General features: G+C 39.6%; 1 protein-coding gene across 1 annotated transcript in view; it reads right to left on the bottom strand.

Annotated features, from left to right (window-relative positions):
• The window catches only part of LOC149288663 (cilia- and flagella-associated protein 46-like), a 54440-nt gene that overhangs the window by 29463 nt on the left and 4810 nt on the right, over nt 1–20167 (bottom strand). The window contains exons 5-24 of the mRNA XM_089491377.1: nt 19549–19713; nt 18543–18666; nt 17800–17894; nt 15974–16073; nt 14425–14523; nt 13759–13949; nt 13088–13316; nt 11741–11861; nt 10912–11038; nt 10305–10432; nt 9827–9975; nt 8439–8572; nt 5390–5602; nt 4804–5017; nt 3906–4055; nt 2917–3024; nt 2306–2475; nt 1408–1539; nt 1117–1282; nt 530–605 (exon numbers count right to left, since the gene is read on the bottom strand). Of these exons, the coding sequence (XP_089347503.1) occupies nt 530–605; nt 1117–1282; nt 1408–1539; nt 2306–2475; nt 2917–3024; nt 3906–4055; nt 4804–5017; nt 5390–5602; nt 8439–8572; nt 9827–9975; nt 10305–10432; nt 10912–11038; nt 11741–11861; nt 13088–13316; nt 13759–13949; nt 14425–14523; nt 15974–16073; nt 17800–17894; nt 18543–18666; nt 19549–19713 (2891 nt within the window). The remainder of the gene's footprint in view (nt 1–529; nt 606–1116; nt 1283–1407; nt 1540–2305; nt 2476–2916; nt 3025–3905; nt 4056–4803; nt 5018–5389; nt 5603–8438; nt 8573–9826; nt 9976–10304; nt 10433–10911; nt 11039–11740; nt 11862–13087; nt 13317–13758; nt 13950–14424; nt 14524–15973; nt 16074–17799; nt 17895–18542; nt 18667–19548; nt 19714–20167) is intronic.

Raw genomic sequence — 20167 nt, forward strand, 5'->3', positions numbered from 1 at the left:
ATTCCCTTTTTTGGACATTTTTTTTGTTGTTTATTTTTATTTATTTACCCAGAGCCCCCCGGGGATAATTCACAGGTAACATTGTCTTTTTTATCACCATATTAAATGAATTATTGTATTGCGGGGGAGACTACTTTACAGCCAGTGCTATTTTAATGGAAGGGGGTTGATGGGGTGAGAATCCATAGTAAATAGTGTCTGCTTGTCTGGCAGTATGGGTGTTATTCAGCAAAGATCACCAGTTGGACAGCCCTGGTTCATAGAATGTAGCGCACATATAGTGCATTCTAAAAGCAAATCCAGACTGGTTCTAATGGTCATGAAAGTCCCTATATCAGATCCGGCACGGCGCCGAGGGATGTTTGAGCGTGGATCTGTCTGATACCCAGACTGCGTAATAAGCATTATTATTCAAAAAGTCTCATATTCAGGCAACGCACATCAATTATTCATTCTAAGTAACCCATTTTCAGTAAAGGCTATAATTAACATTTCACTGATATTGGAACAGAAAAGGTTTCAGGCTTACTTTTAAATGAGTCTGTTTGGCTCTGGACATCTGCAGAAGGCCACAAGTGCAAATAAGTGATGTCATTGTCTGACCCCTTTTAAAAAAAAAAATATCAATGTAGCAATAATACTTTCCATTCGAGCATACAATAAAGAGTCAGAGAAGAACTTCTTCTTCAAAATCTAAAGCTTTTATTTACTTTAAAAGAAAAATATTCTAAAAGAGACCCTGCACTTCTATTACGATTGTAAGTTCTGCAGTCAAGTCTCTCTGTAACACTTACATTTTTACTGTTCAATTACTTAAAAAAATTGTAAAGCATTGGGCTACTGCACTTAGAGTGGTAGATAAGTGGAACAGCCTCCCAGCCAAAGTGGTAGAGGTTAATACAGTCAGGTAATTTAAACATGCATGGGATAGGCATTTGGCTCCCAAATCTAAGACGAGACCAACGGCTGATTAAGGTTTAAGTCTTTACGGCAAAAATGATAGGCAGAGTAGACGTGCCAAATGGGGCTGATCTGCCTTTAAATTCTATGTTTCTGCGTCTAAACGTTGCCACTGCACATAACCGACTCATTAAATCTCAATTAACTGGGAATTACCTGCTTGCGACTGGACGCTGTGTCGCTTAGGGCTTTAATCAGGGACAGAGCGGCTTCTTTTAGCGGTTCTCTTTCTTTAGCGGACCTTGTAAAAGGAAGGCAGGCGTGCCAGAAATGTTCCGCCGCTTGTAATGCCAGCGTGGGGCTGCAAGCTTTGCTGGCAAACCTAGAAAATGAGAAAATTTTTACCACGTGAAAAGTAACACAATAGATAGGGACGACAAAGCAAATGGAATAATAATAATAAACATTTATAACGCGTAATATGCGCTTTAATATTACTTTGCCTACCTTGCGCTTAGCTGAAAGGCTTTGATGGCCGACATGCGCAAGTGTCTTTTCCCAGCCAGGTTATTCATTATACACTGACCCTGGATGCAAGCGGCAATACTTAACACTTCATGTTCCGGTGTAAAACTGCGCCTGCAATAATCAAACAGTATTTTATTATTGAATTAATCCCTAGTGTGTCATACAGAATAAGGGTGCCGGACTGGGACGCTAAAGCGAACCATTGCTCCATTGATGCCTTATAATAAAAGAATGGCCTCCGATGCATATAAAAGACATTTTTCTGCATTAATGAGTCGTAATGATTTGGAGCTCAGGCCGTCATCCATCCACCAATTCTGATAAAACATGCTAGCAATCTATACTGGATGCCAACCAAGCCGTGATCAGAATAAACCATCCATGCTGAAAAAGACGACCTGCAATAATATGTTCAGCCAGCAGATGTCACTCTTACACTTCCATTCTGTTCCTAAACGAAAAGATTTTCCCGCGCAGAAAATGTTCATAGTTAATATTTATAACAAATCAGATTGGAGCAGATTTAGTTCACAAAATCCTAGAACTCACACGAGAAACGTTAAGATGTACGAAGGTGAATTGAAAGAGCCAACAATTAATACACAAGAAAAAATCTAAGCAGTCACGTAATGATCCATCAACCTTCACCAAATCTTCCCAAGACTCGTAAAGTACCAGGTATCCAAAAAATGTAGAGGATCTGGTTACGATACCATAACCATTGCCTTGTTTGCATCTTAGATTCCTATAAATGCAATTATGGATCCGAACTTTGCAAACCTCTAATGATAATTGAGGTATTGTGTACATTACAGCTGTATGTGGCCCCTCTTTAGGACCCAAGTGACAGAAAGCATATAAGTAAACGTTTACTTACAAGTCTTGCTTTTTTGGACTATTCCTCCCGTCGAGCTGAAGTGCCTTCTGCGTGCAAGACATGGCGAGCTCAAAATTGCGAGCATTGTATGCAAAGTGCGCTAGTCTGGAGAACACCTGCAGCTGGACCAGAACATCGGACCAAACGCATTCTGTGGCCATTGTGAACACCTGGAAAGAATTTTAACACATTTACTATTATCACGATTTAAATGTGTTCCAGGCTAGCTTTGTCGTCCTAAAATAAAAGTTTTTTTCGTTTTCTCTCTCTTCTGCAGCAATGTTGTTCGATACACTGTAGATCTTTAACATTTTAAAAGCCACTTCTCCCTTCTTTAGCATTATCATTATATTAGTCCATTTAATAATGATTTAAAAAGCCCCAGATGTAAAAATACAGAGTAGGATGTTTTCATGAATTAGCATCATCGGGTATTCGGCTATACAGTTATTGTGCTAAAAGCCTGTGACGTTATTATTATTGAAGTGCAGTAGCTTCTATTCTGTTTAGAAAGGATTCATTGAAGGACATTCAACGTCCATAATTGTGTCGGGAGGACGCATAACCTTATGTGGACCAGGAGAACATGCAGTAGCTGTTAGTATACTTACTTGGGACAAGCTGGGGACCGTGAAGTCCATTAGTCCAAGACCATTGCATGATAGCATTTCTAGAGCAACAAGAACTCTTGTCATCGGATTTTGCCCTTCGTTATTTTCCTACAACAATCATGATGGTAACATTTTAGAAATCACAGAATATGGTACACCGTGTCTTTTTTATACGTTTAGAATACCCACGCAGGCTCTGTATCTGTAAGTATTCTGTTGCGCCCCTCAGGTGCCTGGCTGACTTCTACACTTTGGGGTAACCATTGGTCCCCCGGGTCCAGTCACCGCAGACAGCCGCCTGACTTCCCTGACACTAGGACTCCAGCCATCATATGTACGTTAATGCATGTGATCGCTGAGGGGTCCCTTTAAATGTATCTGGTCCCCTTTGCAAGTGGAGTGACCCTATAGGATCCCCCGCCATTACGTTGGTCCTTTACCAGTCCACCACTGGTTGTCATGCTGGAGATGATGTGCCTTGCCAAACACATCTCCGGACCGGTGTCCACTTACCATCAGTCAGCTCCAGTCCCTTTAAATCACGTTAAGCAAATAAACCTACGCAGATCTGATGTGTTATTCCCACCTCAGCAGCTTTTAGCACACAAAAAAACAAGAAAATAAACTTTTAAGAAGGGGTTTCAGTTTATATAGAGACCTATCAGTGGCTGCTTTCATTTTGTCACATGGGATCAGTTATTTTGGGAAGGTTTGGGGCATTTGGCAGTAGAAGGAATTACATTTCCAATGCTGAATTCAGTTACACAAGTGTGACGGCATGGAACATGGCGGTTTAAGTGATGTAAGAGAAGACAAGACTCTTACTAAAATTGTGTCAGAATATCATACGTCTTATTGAAACACTGCTTTCAACGAGGACCATCAGAACATCGGTACGACCTGTACCTGATGAGACTCTCCCATTTCGCAGCCTGTCCTGAGAGTGACCGGGTGCTTTATTAAACAATTAACAGAAGGATCCAGTCTACCTCATCGGCCGTTCCTAGTTTATGTCCAATTTGCTGCTGAAGTAGTTGCTTTGCCTTCACCCAAGCAGAGATGATCTGATGTCGTACAGAGATGGGTACCAAATCTTCTGTTCTGTTCCCATTTGTCATATCCAAAGCATATTCACAAATCTAAGGAAAATGTATAGCGGCGTATATAAATATATATATTCACACACACACATATATACACGCTTTCATTGCATGATTCTATCTCATGATTACCGGGGTTTTGTTGCTTTTCTAGAAGTCATTATTTGTTACTTTTCATGCTTTTACTTAGTTTCCCTTTTTTGCTTTTCTATAGACGGCTTATGTTGGGGTTAAAGGGTACCATGGACTGATTGCTATTGATTGGCAGATGACAAGGTAATGCCGTCCGCTGCACTTTAACATGACAGTTGTATTAATTGCTAAAATTATGATAGCATATGTTTGATGCGAGTGTCCTCCGGACATTTTTTAGAGTTGATCTGATTAAATATTGTGTATTTAGATTGTAATTTATCTGGCAATATTTCACTTTTTTTCTTCAGGCTAATCTGACCAATGTAAAAGTAATTTTATAATTCATACTGGATTCTATAGGTTGATGGCATAGCAAAAGAGGGTAAATGTTAAATATCAATGGAGAATCATAGTTACATAGTTACATAGGCTGAAAAAAGACATGCGTCCATCAAGTACAGCCTTTCCTATATCTGTTAATTTGTTTGCTGATCCAAAATCAATATAGAAGTTCACAAAAGCGAAGTGCACAATGAAATAAACACAGAAAGGATCCAGTCCAGTATGGGGGCTGCAGAAATTCCATTGTATTATGGTGGCTATATGTGGAAATGATGGTTATCCTTGCCAGCACACCCCAACACATTAGTACCTCTAAAGCCAGTTTCACATCTGGAAGACCATTTGGATCAATGGACAAACTACGCCCTAAATTTGATTTTGGGGAGCCTTTGCTAGGAGCTTTTCTCCCCTTTTCTGAATTGAAAGCAGTCTCTGGTGTTTTGCTTGCTGCTGATCCGGGTATCCAACGTTGAATTAGGCCCTTTGCCAGCGCACTGGACAGCATCACCAAAAGCACAGGATTCCTGCAATTATAAACCAAAAAAGGTCACTAATAATTCTAGAAGTGACTACAGGTATAGAGAAGTACAATTTCTTTACATATATTATTATACAATCCATTATCAACACATAAAATGCTTTCATTCCAGACAGTGAACGCTATGGGTATATATACGTTCTCTGTACCACTTTTTGTGATCTACTTATGGGCCCTCGAATGCGCTTATGTCGATGTACGTGGTTCCTCGGAATATCTCTGCTGGGACAGGGGCCACAGGATCTTCAGGGAAGATTGATTCTCATGGACACAAAGCCCATTGAACTGCACCCTCGACTACACCCCAGGCAACTGTTCTGGGTGCTCAGGAAAAGGTGAGCCAAGACTAATAACGTACCCGTTGTGTCCCGTTTTCTCAAGCGCTGTGAGCAGTTTCTGAAGGGGATCTGTAAGCTCGGAGAGTCTCCCAGTCGCAATGAGATGCTTGTTGTAGTTTAAGACGTACACGGCTGCGTTGTGAGTTATCCACGGTTCGTGCAACTCCACTCCGAGCTCGGCAGAGCGCAGAAAGTCGTCTGTGGCGTACCTCGAAAGCTGAGAAATCCAGTCTCTATAACATAGATGTTTAAAATAATGAGAACGGCCAGAAAACACAGGATTCGAGGTCAAAACTATGTATGTGGGTTTCAACACACGAACTCTAAGAAGTATAATATGTTACATTTCAGAAAGTTAACCTTTTTGGACCATGTTTATAAAAAACTGGGAGAGCAGCTACATTTGGAATAACCATCAGAAAGTGTTATCTTAGAGTCATTTATCGTATGACCCTTAGCAGTAACAAAAGAAGTTATAGTTGGGTGAATAAAATGTAATCTTACCTATGTCTTTGTGTTGTACTGCGTATGTAATCAATGTATAGAAATTGAGTTGGCTGCTAGCGCGCAAAGTAAGATTCTTACTCAAAACCCTAACCCTGGGCTCTACAAACTACCGGGCAGCATCCAGAATTGGGCTTCTAGATGTCAACCAGCCTATTGCAGTAGTTGTTAGAAAAAATATTTTCTTTGATAAGTTCATGAAAATACATAAAAAGCGTCTAGGAGCCTTCACTTTCCTTGATGCGTGGCGGTCTGGAAGGAGACAATGCCTGGGCTCGGTAAGCAGAGACTCTCAGCCAGGATAGCCCAATGACGTCAATTGTCCTCAAAATCTGGCCAAAGCCAAAGAGCTCCAAGACAACGAAAAGAAGTGTGAAGGATGGTACTCGACCGATAGGATGTAAAACGGATTACCAAAAGTAACCTGGATTAAGGGCAGCACAATACTTTAGGAAACTAGCCATCCTTTGGTTTTTTTAAGACTATTTTAACTCTTGGCCTTTGAAGCTACACACTGTAATCCTGGTCAACAAATATGTTTTTGGAAGTTTAAACTGTCAGTTTGTCCATGTTGAGAAGAAAACTTGAGCCTTATCACAGGTATCCAGGGTTTAACTTATCTATAAAAGTACACGTCACAAATGTCTTTCTACGTCACCTTTTTTTTAATGAGGCATCCCTTTAAAGAGTATTATGAAGAATGACCCATTTCCAGTAGGTAGGGTTTATGGCATATTCTTGCATGGAAGGGTAGAGCTCCTCTAACTGTATGAGACATCAGGAATTGTAACAATAATCTCTTATATAATAATTTCATTTTAAAATACCACCTGCTGCAGTGGTCCATGGATAATCCTGCTAACGTCAGTTGCGAGACCTCAATGTAAATTGATTTTAATGTGTAATGATGTTTCTTGATATATGCTTTACGGCAACACCTTAGGAACGTGACCTTTTGGGTCAAATTAACAAATAAGAGAGATGAGTAATAAGTTGCACTTATTATGAAAATTAAAGGGACACTATAGCCGTTACATGCCCTTTAATGCACATGATAGATGATCATTAAATAAAGTCATCAACATGATGGTCATTATTAAATAAATAATGTTTGGAACGCAAATGCATAAAGGGATTCATCAGCTACAACAGTCATTTACAACATTAACCCTGTCTGCGCTGTATTTCTGATCCATTTCATGCTATTTTAATGGAAACCTTTGCTTTTCTTACAAAAACAAGGAACTTTCTGTGTGACCCCAAAAACTTTTGAACAGTTGTGTATGCCTTGACATATTTTGTATGCTAATTACCCAGCGCATATGTCATCAGGCATTGTTTCTGGGTCTGATATGATTAAATTACATCTACCTTTATTAAGATTATTAAGAATGACAAAATCCCCCGAAGTACGTGACGGGGCAATGAACCAGAACCAGCCGGAGACCCGATACACAGAACCACGGGGGTTCCCAGAGCCGCACTTACGTACGCAGGAATCAGCATTGTCAGATCGCATGTATCAGGAAACCGGCCAGAAATTGGATCCGTGTTTCAATGTCATTGAATTTTTGATAAAAATGTATTTATTTTTTTTTACTGAATTCTAATCTGGAAAAACATAATTTGTAATAGTAGGGCATTGGACCTGGGCAGGCAGACACTGGCAGATGATAGGCACATGCAGCCCCGTGGAGCAGGACTGAATTTCTCCAATATTATATATTATAATGCCTGGTGTTGTCACCAATATTTATTTATCAATGAAGAATAATAGATGATCTGATAGAAAGGGAATAAAAAATTAACTTGCCCACGAGGTTTGGCTCGTAGCATAAATGGCCAACTCTGTTACTGTGTTACTAAACTCTACTCAGGTACAGGGGAACATTTCTGCTGCAGTCCCTGTAATCACTACTACAGTCACTACAGCTTCTCCGATCCACCCCACCACAGCACATTTTCTGCACTAAAATAAACTATTCACTAACTGGCGGTATTATATATGAGTAACCAGCATCAATCTCAGCCTCAGCGAAGCTAACCGTTACTGTCTCACACTCCAACTCCCATCAGTCTGTAACTGCTGCTACTGATGAGTGAAGCTTTTTTTTAATAATGTTGCAGATTTAAGATTGGAAATATGAACACCACTAGTAACAGTCATGCGTTCCTATTCAATCAGTCTGAGTTAAGGTTACAGAGAGAACTACAGAGAAAAATCTCTTATTGTACACAATGAAAAATCTAAAAAAAAATGACACATTAAAAAACAAATTGAACAGAAAGACTATAAATGAGGAATTGATTAGTAATGGGTTAAAATGAATGCCAGGTTCTTCAATGCCTTTTAGATATAAAGCAAACGATTCCTCGGGACAGTTAACAGCTATGTGGAAACCAGCAAGATTTTATGCAAACATTAAAGATAAAGTGGTCTTTTGTCTTTAATAGATTGCCCCACAATACATCTATGTGTCGTTTTATCATATTTGTAATGCAAACGGGAAATCTGATTTACTAACAGAGCATAAAATAGAGCAACAATAAATGATTGCATCTTACTTGTAAGTGATCCATTCTGGGAATTCCTCTGGATTCTTAGCAATATAGGTTGTCGGATGCATGCTTGAGTCTTTGGGAGGGATGGGACAGTCATTTAACTTACAACCTTCTGACTTCAGCAGGTGTATAGTGGCCTGACACGAAAAAACAAAATCACAACATCCATGAGCTTTTTGAACAATTGCCATTTCTGTCTATATTACACAGCACAGGCAAACATATTTTTAAAGCTTGGAACCCATAATCCCCCGTAAAAATCCCATTTCCCTCATTATTTAACATATTCAGTAGCGGTGCGGATGTTTTTATACGTCTATTTTGTCTAAGTTTTAAGATAACAGATATACCGTATTGGCCTGAATATAGGCCGCACTTTTTCCCCCCACTTTAAGTCTTTAAAGTGGGGGTGCGGCCTATATTGGGGGTCTAGCGCCCGACGCCCAGGACATGCAGTTCCGGGCGCCGGGCAGGCAACGGGGTTAGGATACAGATTCCCCGCAGCGGGGCAGGGGACCCGTATCCTACTCTCCGATACGCTCAGACAGCCTCCCCTGCCGGCACTTTCCACGGGGGGGGTGCCGGCACGGGAGGTTGTCTAAGCGCATTGTGCAGATGTTCACCGGCAGCAGCGATGCGCGTAAACAGCCTCCGCTGCCGGCACGTCTGCACGATGTGCTTTAACAATCTCCCTTGCCGGGAATTCCCACGGGGGGAGTCCCCCCGGAGCGTTTTACCTCTGCCCCCAAGACTTACCAGAGCAGACTTCTGGGTGTCTTGCGGGGGACATCTACGCAATACGCGTATACAACTTCCAGTGCCGGGGGGGGAGGACAGTGGCAGCATATCTCGGGGGGGGGGGCAGTGGCAGCATATCTCGGGGGGGAGGGCAGTGGCAGCATATCTCGGGGGGGGGGAGAGTGGCAGCATATCTCGGGGGGGGGGGGACTTTTTCTTTAAAAAAGCACCAAACTTTAAGGGTGCGGCCTATATACGGGGGCAGCCTATATCCGAGCCAATACGGTATATAATAGTAAAAAAATATTAGCACATCTGTGCTTTTTTTGTATGTTTTCTTGTACACTGGGATACATGGCCGGTCTGGCCACCTGGCACACCAGAAAAAAGGCAGGTGGGCCAGTGGCTGGACGGCCACATGCTTATCTTTACGGCTACTCAATCGGCAGATGCGATCCTTCAGTGTGTAGCCACAGGCTGGATTCAAGCGACCGCACACTGCAACAGTATCAAAGCATAGCACGTGACCACGTGAACCCAGCCGGGGCGCATCTGCCGCTTGAGTAGCCGTAAAGATAAGCATGTGGCCGTCCAGCCACTGGCCCACCTGCTTTTCCTGGGTCGACCCTACTGGGATATACTATATGACCAACCTCGCCGTTGACAAATCTTATTTCGGCAAGTGTCCTTAGTATTGTTCTTTCTTCATTATACAAGATCTTGGGTTTGGTTGATTCCAACTCTATACTCAACCTGCTTCCTCCTTCATCAGAGCTATTTGTTGTAGATTTTGTATTTTGTGCTAAAAAAAAGTAAAAAAAAAAAAAAGATAAAGCAAAATATTTAATCTATATAGAATAATTGTATAAAAAACAGGGGGGGCAAACGCTAATATAGGTTTTTGATTACATATTAATGACATTCTCTAAATTACAAACACTAAAAGTTAGCCCTGTTAGGACAGGATTATCTTTGAAATAAAATGTTTTTTGTAAATAAAAATATATATATATATATATATGTTTATAACTATGTTAAATCAGATTTTTTTTCCCCATAGGGAGTGCAAAATTGTCACATGAGTATTTTTTAATATGGGGAAATGTAGCAAATATTTAGAATTTGACTTACTTGCATCATATCTTGTGCTATTCCAACGTCCGTCGTCATACAACAGACAAAACCTGCATGCTGTCCTGCACACGTCCCAGACCTCCTGCTTCCGTGCCACTTTTGCCAAATCTGCCCAAAGCCTCACCCTATATAGAACAATAAATGGAATTCAAGAGATGACTCTTTCGTTGGATCAAGGAACATGAAAACACACTACTAAAGATTAAAAACATTTTTGGGATCTACCCTTTGCAAATGCATGGGGGAATTCTGCAGGGGATTTGCTTCTTCCCCTGCTGTATGTAGTGATGTATTTATGTGGTATATTTATCTTTCCGGGTGCCCTAGGCCTGACCCCCTAGTTGCCTATTCTTCTGTGGTCGGCGACCAAGAGACAAAGAAGTCCTTGAAAGTTTGCCTCTCTGCGCTCCATTTTGGGTGAATGCTTGTCCTGCACATTTCTTCGTCTGCTTCAGCTCTCATAGATGCTCCCTAGCATTATATTTCTGGGGGTCACCCATGACGCTTATACCGACTCGAATTTGACGCAAGAATTTTCCTGCACTGAGCTGCCTGAGCCAGTAAATCTACAAAATAACTATTAAAAAAAGTTATTGACACAAACCTCTCACGATCGTTTTTGTCTTCGGTGCGTTTTAAATGCCCCTCGGTCTTCTGGACACACTTTATGTGGTGCCGTGCTTTCAGGCATAGGAAACTTATGGTGCCTTTGCTACTTTTACCTGTGGAGACTGATCCCAAGAAACAATTGCATTATTATGCTAAAAGTGACAGGTATTTACCAGTATGTCTCTACCTAGGAGTTCTGAAAGTGTTTGGATACTTTGCCATTCTTTGAATCATGTCCATATTGGCAGTGACTTATCTTGGCTTACGGAGGTATTACCTGGGGTACTTCCCTGGGTCAGTCAGCCACGTACCTCCACAGCCGCTATCCTCCATGCCCAACACCAAGATATGGCATCATGTCAATATTTTACTCTGAAGCGTGGAGTAAATTCACTATGGAGGCTGTGCTGGCTAGATACAGTACTCTACTACTATTACCCAGAAGGGCTGTACATGCACTTGGGATTTCTAATCAGTTCTATTAGTTTGCTTTGGTGGCTGTACTTTTTGGTATTGGGCTATTGCTACTTTATGCTTATGACAAGCCTACTATATATAACATATAACGCAAGTAAACAATCATTAAGTGCAAGTTTTCTCATAGAATAACAATAATTACTTAAAGGGCCATTCTTTAACAAATATTTTATTTTTACTTCTGCGTGCGGCTTCAGCGAACACTTTCTAACTAAACTCCAAAGAAACCAGGAAGATCGGGAAAGTCATTGCAAAAGTAATTACTGCATGGCCAGCCTGACCTCAGGTTTAGGCTCAAAGTGGCATAAACACAGATGGATAGAACTATTAGCATTAGCTTCACTTACCTTTAGCTTCATTTTCACTATCGAGGACCATCTGAAACACATCAGGAGCTAAGCAGATGCCAGCATTTACAAGGAGGGCGCGCTTCTTCCTTACCGAGTCTTTTGAGTTACATTGTTTGGCCTAAGGGAACGAAGCCATTGTTATTTGCCTGGTTTCACAAGTTGATACATTAGTTTTACTATTAGACTGCTGCATATGGTGGATCAAGCCTACAACCTCTGTTGATTTTGGTGAACTGTGTGTCGTCCTAAATCATAGTCACTCAAGAACTACATCATCAAAAATGCTTTTTAAAGGGACTTGTTGGACCTAGGAGTTCTGATTTGGCTTGGAACTTGTACATGGTTATAGGCATCCTTACTGGGGGGTTAATAATTTAGCAGTTTCATAGGACCCAGCAATCCAGAAGAAGTATTATTTCTGCTTTTCTGCTGCAGTTTCAGGTTGTACACGTTCTTGTGAAGATTGTGTGAGCAGAATGTTGCTGTAAGGCAGAAAGGGTAGAGAATACAAAGAAAAAAAGTTCATCTAACCTGCAACTGATTTAGAGGACCAATCACTTATTAAACGACATCCATTTTACAATCAATCTATACGTTATTCTAGCAAAATATGGTTGTATGATGCGGACATACCAGGAACGTCCCAGTCTGGCTTACGCAGATCTTAACCTCTCTGTTTCTATATGGAAGCTGGGAGGAGGCAGAGCAAAATTAAGGCGGCGGGGAAAGCCACACGTACACAATGCCATCATCACCCTTATTACATCAGAAATGAAGCAGGGAGCTACAACATCTATCCTGGATAGGACCTGGCCTGGAGGACCGTTAATGAACATCCATACCAGGAGCCTCTGGCGTTAACAGATATGGTCCTGGGGTTTCAGATTGGGTTGCAGGGCAAACACACTACTTTGCCCCCAATATTGCACTTGGGCTGAGGGCACCACATTGAGATTGTGAATGCAGCACAACACAGAACTCTTTTTTTAATGCATTTAAAAACATATATTTTTTCCTGTAAATGAAAGTGTCTTTGAACTCTACGAATGGAACCAAGTTATTCATATTCCTTTGTAATTCAGTTTTTAAAATGGCATTATCAAATTAAAATGCTTTAAAAAGTATTGTTAGCTAAATGAAGAGGAGTTACAGCAGTCTGCTCAGAGCCTCAGACCACAATGTGCAAAAGTCTTCTGATTACCTGTCTATTCAGCAGGTAGCCGAGGGCAGGCGGAAAACGCTTTAACGCGACCTTTCACAGCTTATAAGAAATTCACTTGACCTTAATTTGTACTTTTGAAGAAGAACACAAATGACATTGAGCGATGGTGTGAAGAATATTACCTGCTCGATAATCATAGTTGCTTGATCTTCCGAAGACTCTGGCTTTTTGTACAACGTGGCTCTGAGCTGGAGACGGCGAAGAAAGGCCTTCAAGAAGTTCTGATACTGTCCGTTGCCATTTAAAAGCAAAGCCTCTCGAGCGTGTCGTAAAGCGACCTCGATGCGATCCTCGTCTTCCTCAATGTGCGCAATTTCCAAATGGATTTGACAACGCAGTTCGGTTAGTAAGCTAATTAAATGAAGAAGTGGAAGAATATTTGAAAAATCATGTAGATAAACGTAGTTTATATATATATCCGACAGACTGTACATCCCTGACCTCCACATATGAAAAAAATATCATAAAAACTTATTTTTAATTTTTTCATAAAATCAGTATAGACAACAAAATTTCTTCTTTAGAAATTTCTTATACAAAATTTAATTAACAAAGTCGTTTAAACATCCCTTGAGCCACAAAGTCTGAAGGTATTCTTCCTTTGCTCAGCTAAGGTGACACATTGGCTATAAATATACTCATGTATTATTCAGCAAACACAAAAAAAGTTTTTTAAATTAATATAAAAATGAATATATATATAATACCATTTTATATTAATGGGCAAAAATTTCTATTGGTGGCGTAACTACAGGGGTCGTCTATAATAATAAAATAACCCGGGTATACTTGCCTATCGATGCTTTCTAGTGACTGGGAAATGGAGAGTAAGGGTCTCCGCAGAAACTTGCGCACGTTATGTTGCAGCAATGGCAGGCAGAGATTCCACAGAGATGCGCAGACGGTCTGGACCGTGCCGGGGTCTCCGAGGCGAACAGCTTCTCGAAGAGTTGATTCAAGCCTTTGTATAACGTGTAACTGTGACTGTAAAAGAAAGGATAGAGCAACGTTTTTCATGCTTTATATCTCTGTTTCTTTTAAGCGTAAGTTTTATTGGATTTTTCAAGGTTACAGAAAAAAAAAGGGAAGCGGAAAAAAGTCACAAATATTGTTACATTTAGGAGAATTTGCATAAAATCATGAATTGTACAAGCAAAAAAGAAGCTAAACAAAATCCGACCCCCCCTCCAAAGAAGGTAAAATGGTCTCCATCCACCACGGCAGTCCAGCCATACGGCAATCATTGCGATCTGTTAGGTTGAGCTAATGCAACCTAATGCAATAAAGCCTGATTTGAGAGATGAGGCCAAAAATAGTACCAATAGGACCAATACGGATTAATATATACATTTTTTAATCCTAATTAACAAAAAAATTATGCTGGATTTCACATCTGAATACCTTGATTTGTTTTCAAATGAGATGCACAAAACTATTGATATAAATGTCTTCGTAATACCTCGACAGCGCTCTTTGTGTACAAGGCAATCCGATTGCCAAGATTCAGCATTTCAAGCTCACTCTGAAGACATTCGAGGATTATAATCGTCTTTGGATCCTGATTAGGAGAAGGAAGCAGATGTGGATATAAATAATGTATCGCTACACAACTCCACGGCTGCAGAAGATGCATTTACACACAAAGACAAAACAAAATCGGAGTACTTCCATATGTTTAATAAATGCAGTGCCATTAATACATTTCATTCCTTGCTATTAAAGCATTTAAAGATAAATAATGGGATAACCATGCTAGTCAATTTTTCTTTTTTAATTTTATGACAAGACAATGACTCTCTTACAGCCGATTACCTGATGCTGTACAATAAGGCCATACATTTAAATGGCACATTTAACCAGAGGGGTATAACTGACAGCCCTACCAGCCCATCCTTAATTTAGGTTTGGCGGGGTCAACTTAAGCATCGAGATAAGAAGTTTCCTTTCGAGTACCGCAGAGGTAACTCACAAAAGTGACCTAAAACTGTTTTTTTTCTCCTCTTCAGGGATAGGCACAGGCATGGATCTGGTTTATAAACTTACCACACTCACTGAAGGATACTATCGATTCATTTTTGTTAATTTAAAATAATACTGGATAGTTCCTCTAGGTTAAAATATGTTACAATAAATTATTCTATTCACTTAGAAGTCCAGAAATAGAAATAGTAATGGAAAGACTAAAGAAACACACATATACACTTGCCCTTACACACACACACACACACACACACACACACACACATATTCACGCTTTCCTTCACACAACCACTCTGTTCCTTATCTCGCACTCTTTTCCTCTTCCCCCTCATTCTTTTCCTTTTCTCCCACTCTCTGTTCATTTTCTTTTACTCTGTGAGAGATCGATGATCTTTCCAACCTACAGTGTGAGGGAGGGAGACACCACAAATACTGGTGACAGATCCCAGTGTCCATGTATGGACACCTTGCCTCTGCCCTGTCCTTCCTTTCATCTAAAACGCTGCAAATGTAACACAAATTGCACAACATTTTAAAGGAGAATTATCACTTTTTTCATTCTTAATAATAAAATATTAAAAATGAGCTTTCACTAATACTGGGCTGATTTAAAAAAAAAAATATTCTAGTTTTTGCATAATATAATGTTTTCAGGCAGATGCATCTTAGCCATTTGTATGAGTTCTAGCTCTGTAACCCAATCTACCATAAAAATAAGCTGGCTCCTAATCATGAATGTCTCCGTCTCAATCACCCAGCCTCATACTCTAACTAATGAAAGTCTAAGGAATCACAAAGAATCAGCTCAGTGTGGTGTTTGAACAAAGTCACACGAACCATCACATGACTGACTACAATGGCCGCCACCGGGTCTGCAGAAGCAAGCTTAATTTTTTTTTTTACATGAAACCACATTTGCTTGCTAATGCTAATCTACATTAATATATACAAGACCGTTTTTAACCCTCAAAGAAAAAGATTGGTGTTTATAAGGGACTTTGCCCTATAACTCGATCTCGTAAACATACCGTGATGTCTGTATTTCTCAGATCCTGTATACAGAAAGTGACAAGTTGACTGCATTTCAACTCCACTGCCAGCCAAGCCAGCTCAATGAGTAAAGAAGTTCTGCAAACAAAGAGATTAATACAAAGCTATTGATACGTCAGATTTCACAAAAAAATAAAGCTGAAATCGGGAACATGTTTAACACAATAATGACTTTTACATCCAAAGAGGTTTGAGACCCACTCAACCAATAAAAGAAAGTAACAAATTAACTCTGGATGAGAAAACCATCAACCCCGAACTTGAGTTTCTGCCTCATCAGGGATAATATCTTTCTAGGCATCGTTTGACCAAGAATTGTAAAGTGTAAACGTCTACCTCCTTGCTCACTTGTGCCTAGAGGGATACCAAACGCACCCCACTGAAGAGGCCCATGAATTGTATCCCCTCATGCAGAGGAGATTTGGCTCGCATTTTGGTTCTGGACTGCCCCTGTCGGTAGGATCAGACCGATATGGAGGTTCTTCCTCTGTAATAGCACAAGTGAGCTTCGACATGAATCGCTCCTGAGCGGGGATACACCGTACGGGAATAGTTTAGTTGATGCCATTTCCTAGCGCACTGTATCTTTAAGGCACACGGTGCCTTTTAATGAAGTCTATGAAGACTTTGCTGAGCTGTCACATCCTCCATAGTCTAAATAGGTCGGTTGGGGAGATCAAATATCTCCTTTGTACCAGACCCATTGTTCAGCGGGTCACTAGCACACTAGATCCCCCGAGACAGCGATCTGTCACCCCCCCCCAGTTACGTAGGTCGGGATACAGCACTAATTAGGGTTGAATAAAGTAAACCGCAGCAGCTTTTTATCTTCTGGCAGATAGCACTGCTTGGATGTCTGTGTATGTATGTATGGGTATGTGCTGGAAAGGATTATGCGTCCATTGAAAATGGGACAGGTTTTGATTAGAAGATGACTTCATTTTTAATTGAAGATTTTCAGCCAAAAGGCAAAGACAAAAAGCACGGTTTAAAAAACCAAATGTGCTACTTTAAAAAATACATGTTAAATCCAACATTTTACAAAAAGTCACAGAAAGTTGTTAGGAACTTACTTTTCTGGAAGTGAAACCGTGGCTTCTTCTTGGACAGTTGACAGAAGTTTATATGTTTCATTCAGGGTTGTAAAAATGTCCTTTGTTGTTAATTTATCTATTTGTCTTTTTTACAAAAAAGAAGATAATAATAATAATAACAACAACAACAATAATAAACAATAATAATAATAATGTTTCTTTAATAGATATCGTTCCAGCATCCAACAAAACGCGCAATACTGTAAAGGTGATTAAAAAAGAGAATAATGCTAGTCCTGAAAATTATACTTTGACCAATGATGTGAATAAACCTGGAAAAAGGTAGCTGAAAATTAAGCCAGTGGTAACACTTTTATAGCAGATCAACTAAAAAACCGAAAGCACAATGTTCCAAATTATTACTGTAGCTTAATCCAACCTAAGTGTTTGCCTTGTTTGTTTTTCGAGAGTGCGGCTACTGGCATGGCTATGGGGAAGAAGTGTTTACCAAGATGTTTTATGAACTATTAGCGAGACATTTAAAAGAATTTATTTTTCCTTATACAAGTTAACGTATAAACTCATTTTGGGGCTGTAGAGGACTGTAATACACTTGTACCCTGCAAACATTCTGTGGTCTTGGAAAAGAGGGTCATCAGGGAGGACAGAGGGACTGTCCCTCCTAAAAAAGGACGCTTGTCAGGTATGTTTCCTGACTCCTGACCAAAACATCTATGGGCAGGCATTTGCTGATAGGCAGTCGTACTTACGATTTTAGCTTCTGCTTTTTGTAGATGAATGACAGAGTCACAGAGGCCTTTGCTTCTTTTGCTGCTTTTGCGGGATCAATTAATTTATGATGTACCTTAAAGTAAGCGAATTATGAATTACTTAAGACTGCATGCATATATCTACACGAATACACAAACGCAAATCTCCACGTTGTGAAAGTAAACACTATTACCATTTTCAGGATACGGTTTATGAGACGGTCTTACAACATTTTACATATTAAGGAATGGAGTGAATAGACAGTAATTAGCATGCCTCATGTTAAACGTCTTGTTAAATTAGACCTGTCACAAAAACAGAAAGCGCTCTAAACATCCTAGTGTAATAAATGGCAATATGTTGGTTTGCTGGGTTTCACCAGGAGTCTCCGAATAGTTATAGGTAATATAATATTGTATTATTATTATTATTATACAATATTATTGTATAATATATGTCTCGGTTTGTATTAGTCTGTCAGTTCTAGTCTTGTCATAGCCCTTGAATATATGTACTGTAAAAAGCGCTGCATAAATTGTTGGCGCTATATATATATATATATATATATATATATTATCTTTTATTTATATAGCACCAACAATTTATGCAGCGCTTATATATATATATATATATTTATATATTAAAGAAAAGTGTTGATGGGCCCATGCTGGGAAAAGTATATTGTATTATGGTCAGATTACATTATATTATTCCCATTAATTAATAAAATCGCTGTAATTACCATTTTAGAGAACAGAAGGGGGTATTTCGAAGGCACTTTAGTTCTGATGAATTCAGCAATCCCTGATGCAAAATCAGCAGCTTCTTTGTTTTTTTGGGCGTCCACCAAGCACTCAATTAGTTCCCTGAAAAAGAAACACATCGTGTGTTACAATTTGACATGTCATTTTATTAACTATCTCACAGCAAATGGTGATGTCAATGTCATGATGGTAAACTATGGCCCCAAGGCTTTCTGCATCAAACCATCTACCAGACAATGAACTGCTGAATATGTATTCAAGAGCAATTTTGGTGGTAAAAGTGGTGCGATCATCACTGGAGTATTTTGCTTTTTTTGCACTTAATTTCTGTTTACTGTTTCACTCATTGCATTATATTACTTTTATTAATGTCACAGCGTCTCTGAACAATCCTAGGATTAAATCTTGCAGCTGTCTTTTTAGTGAAGCATATGCAGGTTGATGTGCTTTACTACGTTCGCCTTTATTGTCACTGGACAATAATACCCACATTTATCAATACTTGATAATAATCAATAATACTCATAATAATAAATACTGATCGTTTATTTTTTTCCCAATGCATTTATTTGATGAGGTTTTTTATATATGTATTAAATATGCATTACATTTATTTTTAATTCTTATGTTTTTTTATTACTTTTTATAGCGCTCACACTAATATATTATTACCTATGATAGCATGTGTGCCTGGGTTAGTGTATGTGTGTCTGTCTGGGTTTATATGTGCATGTCTGTCTGAGTTTATGTGTGGTTTTGGTGGGCTTGGTTGTCGGGGACTGCATTCTCGGACCCAAGCAGCAGAATGTCTTCTCGGCCCTGAAGGCAATATACTACTTTAATAATACAAATAATTTAAAAGTGTTTTGAATTTTAAAAGAATGCTATCACCTTTAGGATTATTCCAGACATAAAGAGTATATATAACGTAAACGAGTACTTGTCTCTTTTTTTCCATTGTAAATTCTGTAACATCACACTTACATCATCAGTTCTGCTCTCCAGGTGACATCATTTTCATTAATTTCTTCCAATGCGCTAACGACACTGCTAAGGCTGGGAACGAGGACCTGGCGACACCCTGGCTTTAGAAAAGGACGCAACATTTGCCAATACAAGACTGATGCGTTGTAAACCAAGAAATAATATCTGAAAAATAAGAGAATTGGATTGTATGAATTGTATGATATATATACCTAAAAGGCGACGGTAAGATGTCAATCTGAGGGCAACACACCTTGAGAGTACACACTGGAAAACCCATATTATTGTCTGGGAACAATCAGGGTTTGTCCTGATTATAAGTGTTTTTACCCAAATTTTCAGTTTTTGCCCCAAATCTGAGTGTCTCGGGCTAAACCAATAGGATATCCTCGGAGATACACTGTCACTTTAAGCATTCCAGTTGATGCCTTTCTCACAGGTAAAAGCTCTGGCTGAATAAAAGTGTTTTATCACAGATTATCCTTACCCCTGGTAAGTAATAGCTTTCACAAACAGCGTCATAAAACCAATTTGGTTGCCAATGAACTACAATATATCCTTTGATGGGCTATTAGAGAGTTAATATTTGAAGAGCCTCAGGGTCAGCCCATTTATAAAG

This window comes from Sceloporus occidentalis, unplaced genomic scaffold (genome assembly GCF_023333645.1).
Source record: "Sceloporus occidentalis isolate IW3139 unplaced genomic scaffold, rSceOcc1.0.p SCAF_50, whole genome shotgun sequence".
Taxonomy (NCBI): domain Eukaryota; kingdom Metazoa; phylum Chordata; class Lepidosauria; order Squamata; family Phrynosomatidae; genus Sceloporus; species Sceloporus occidentalis.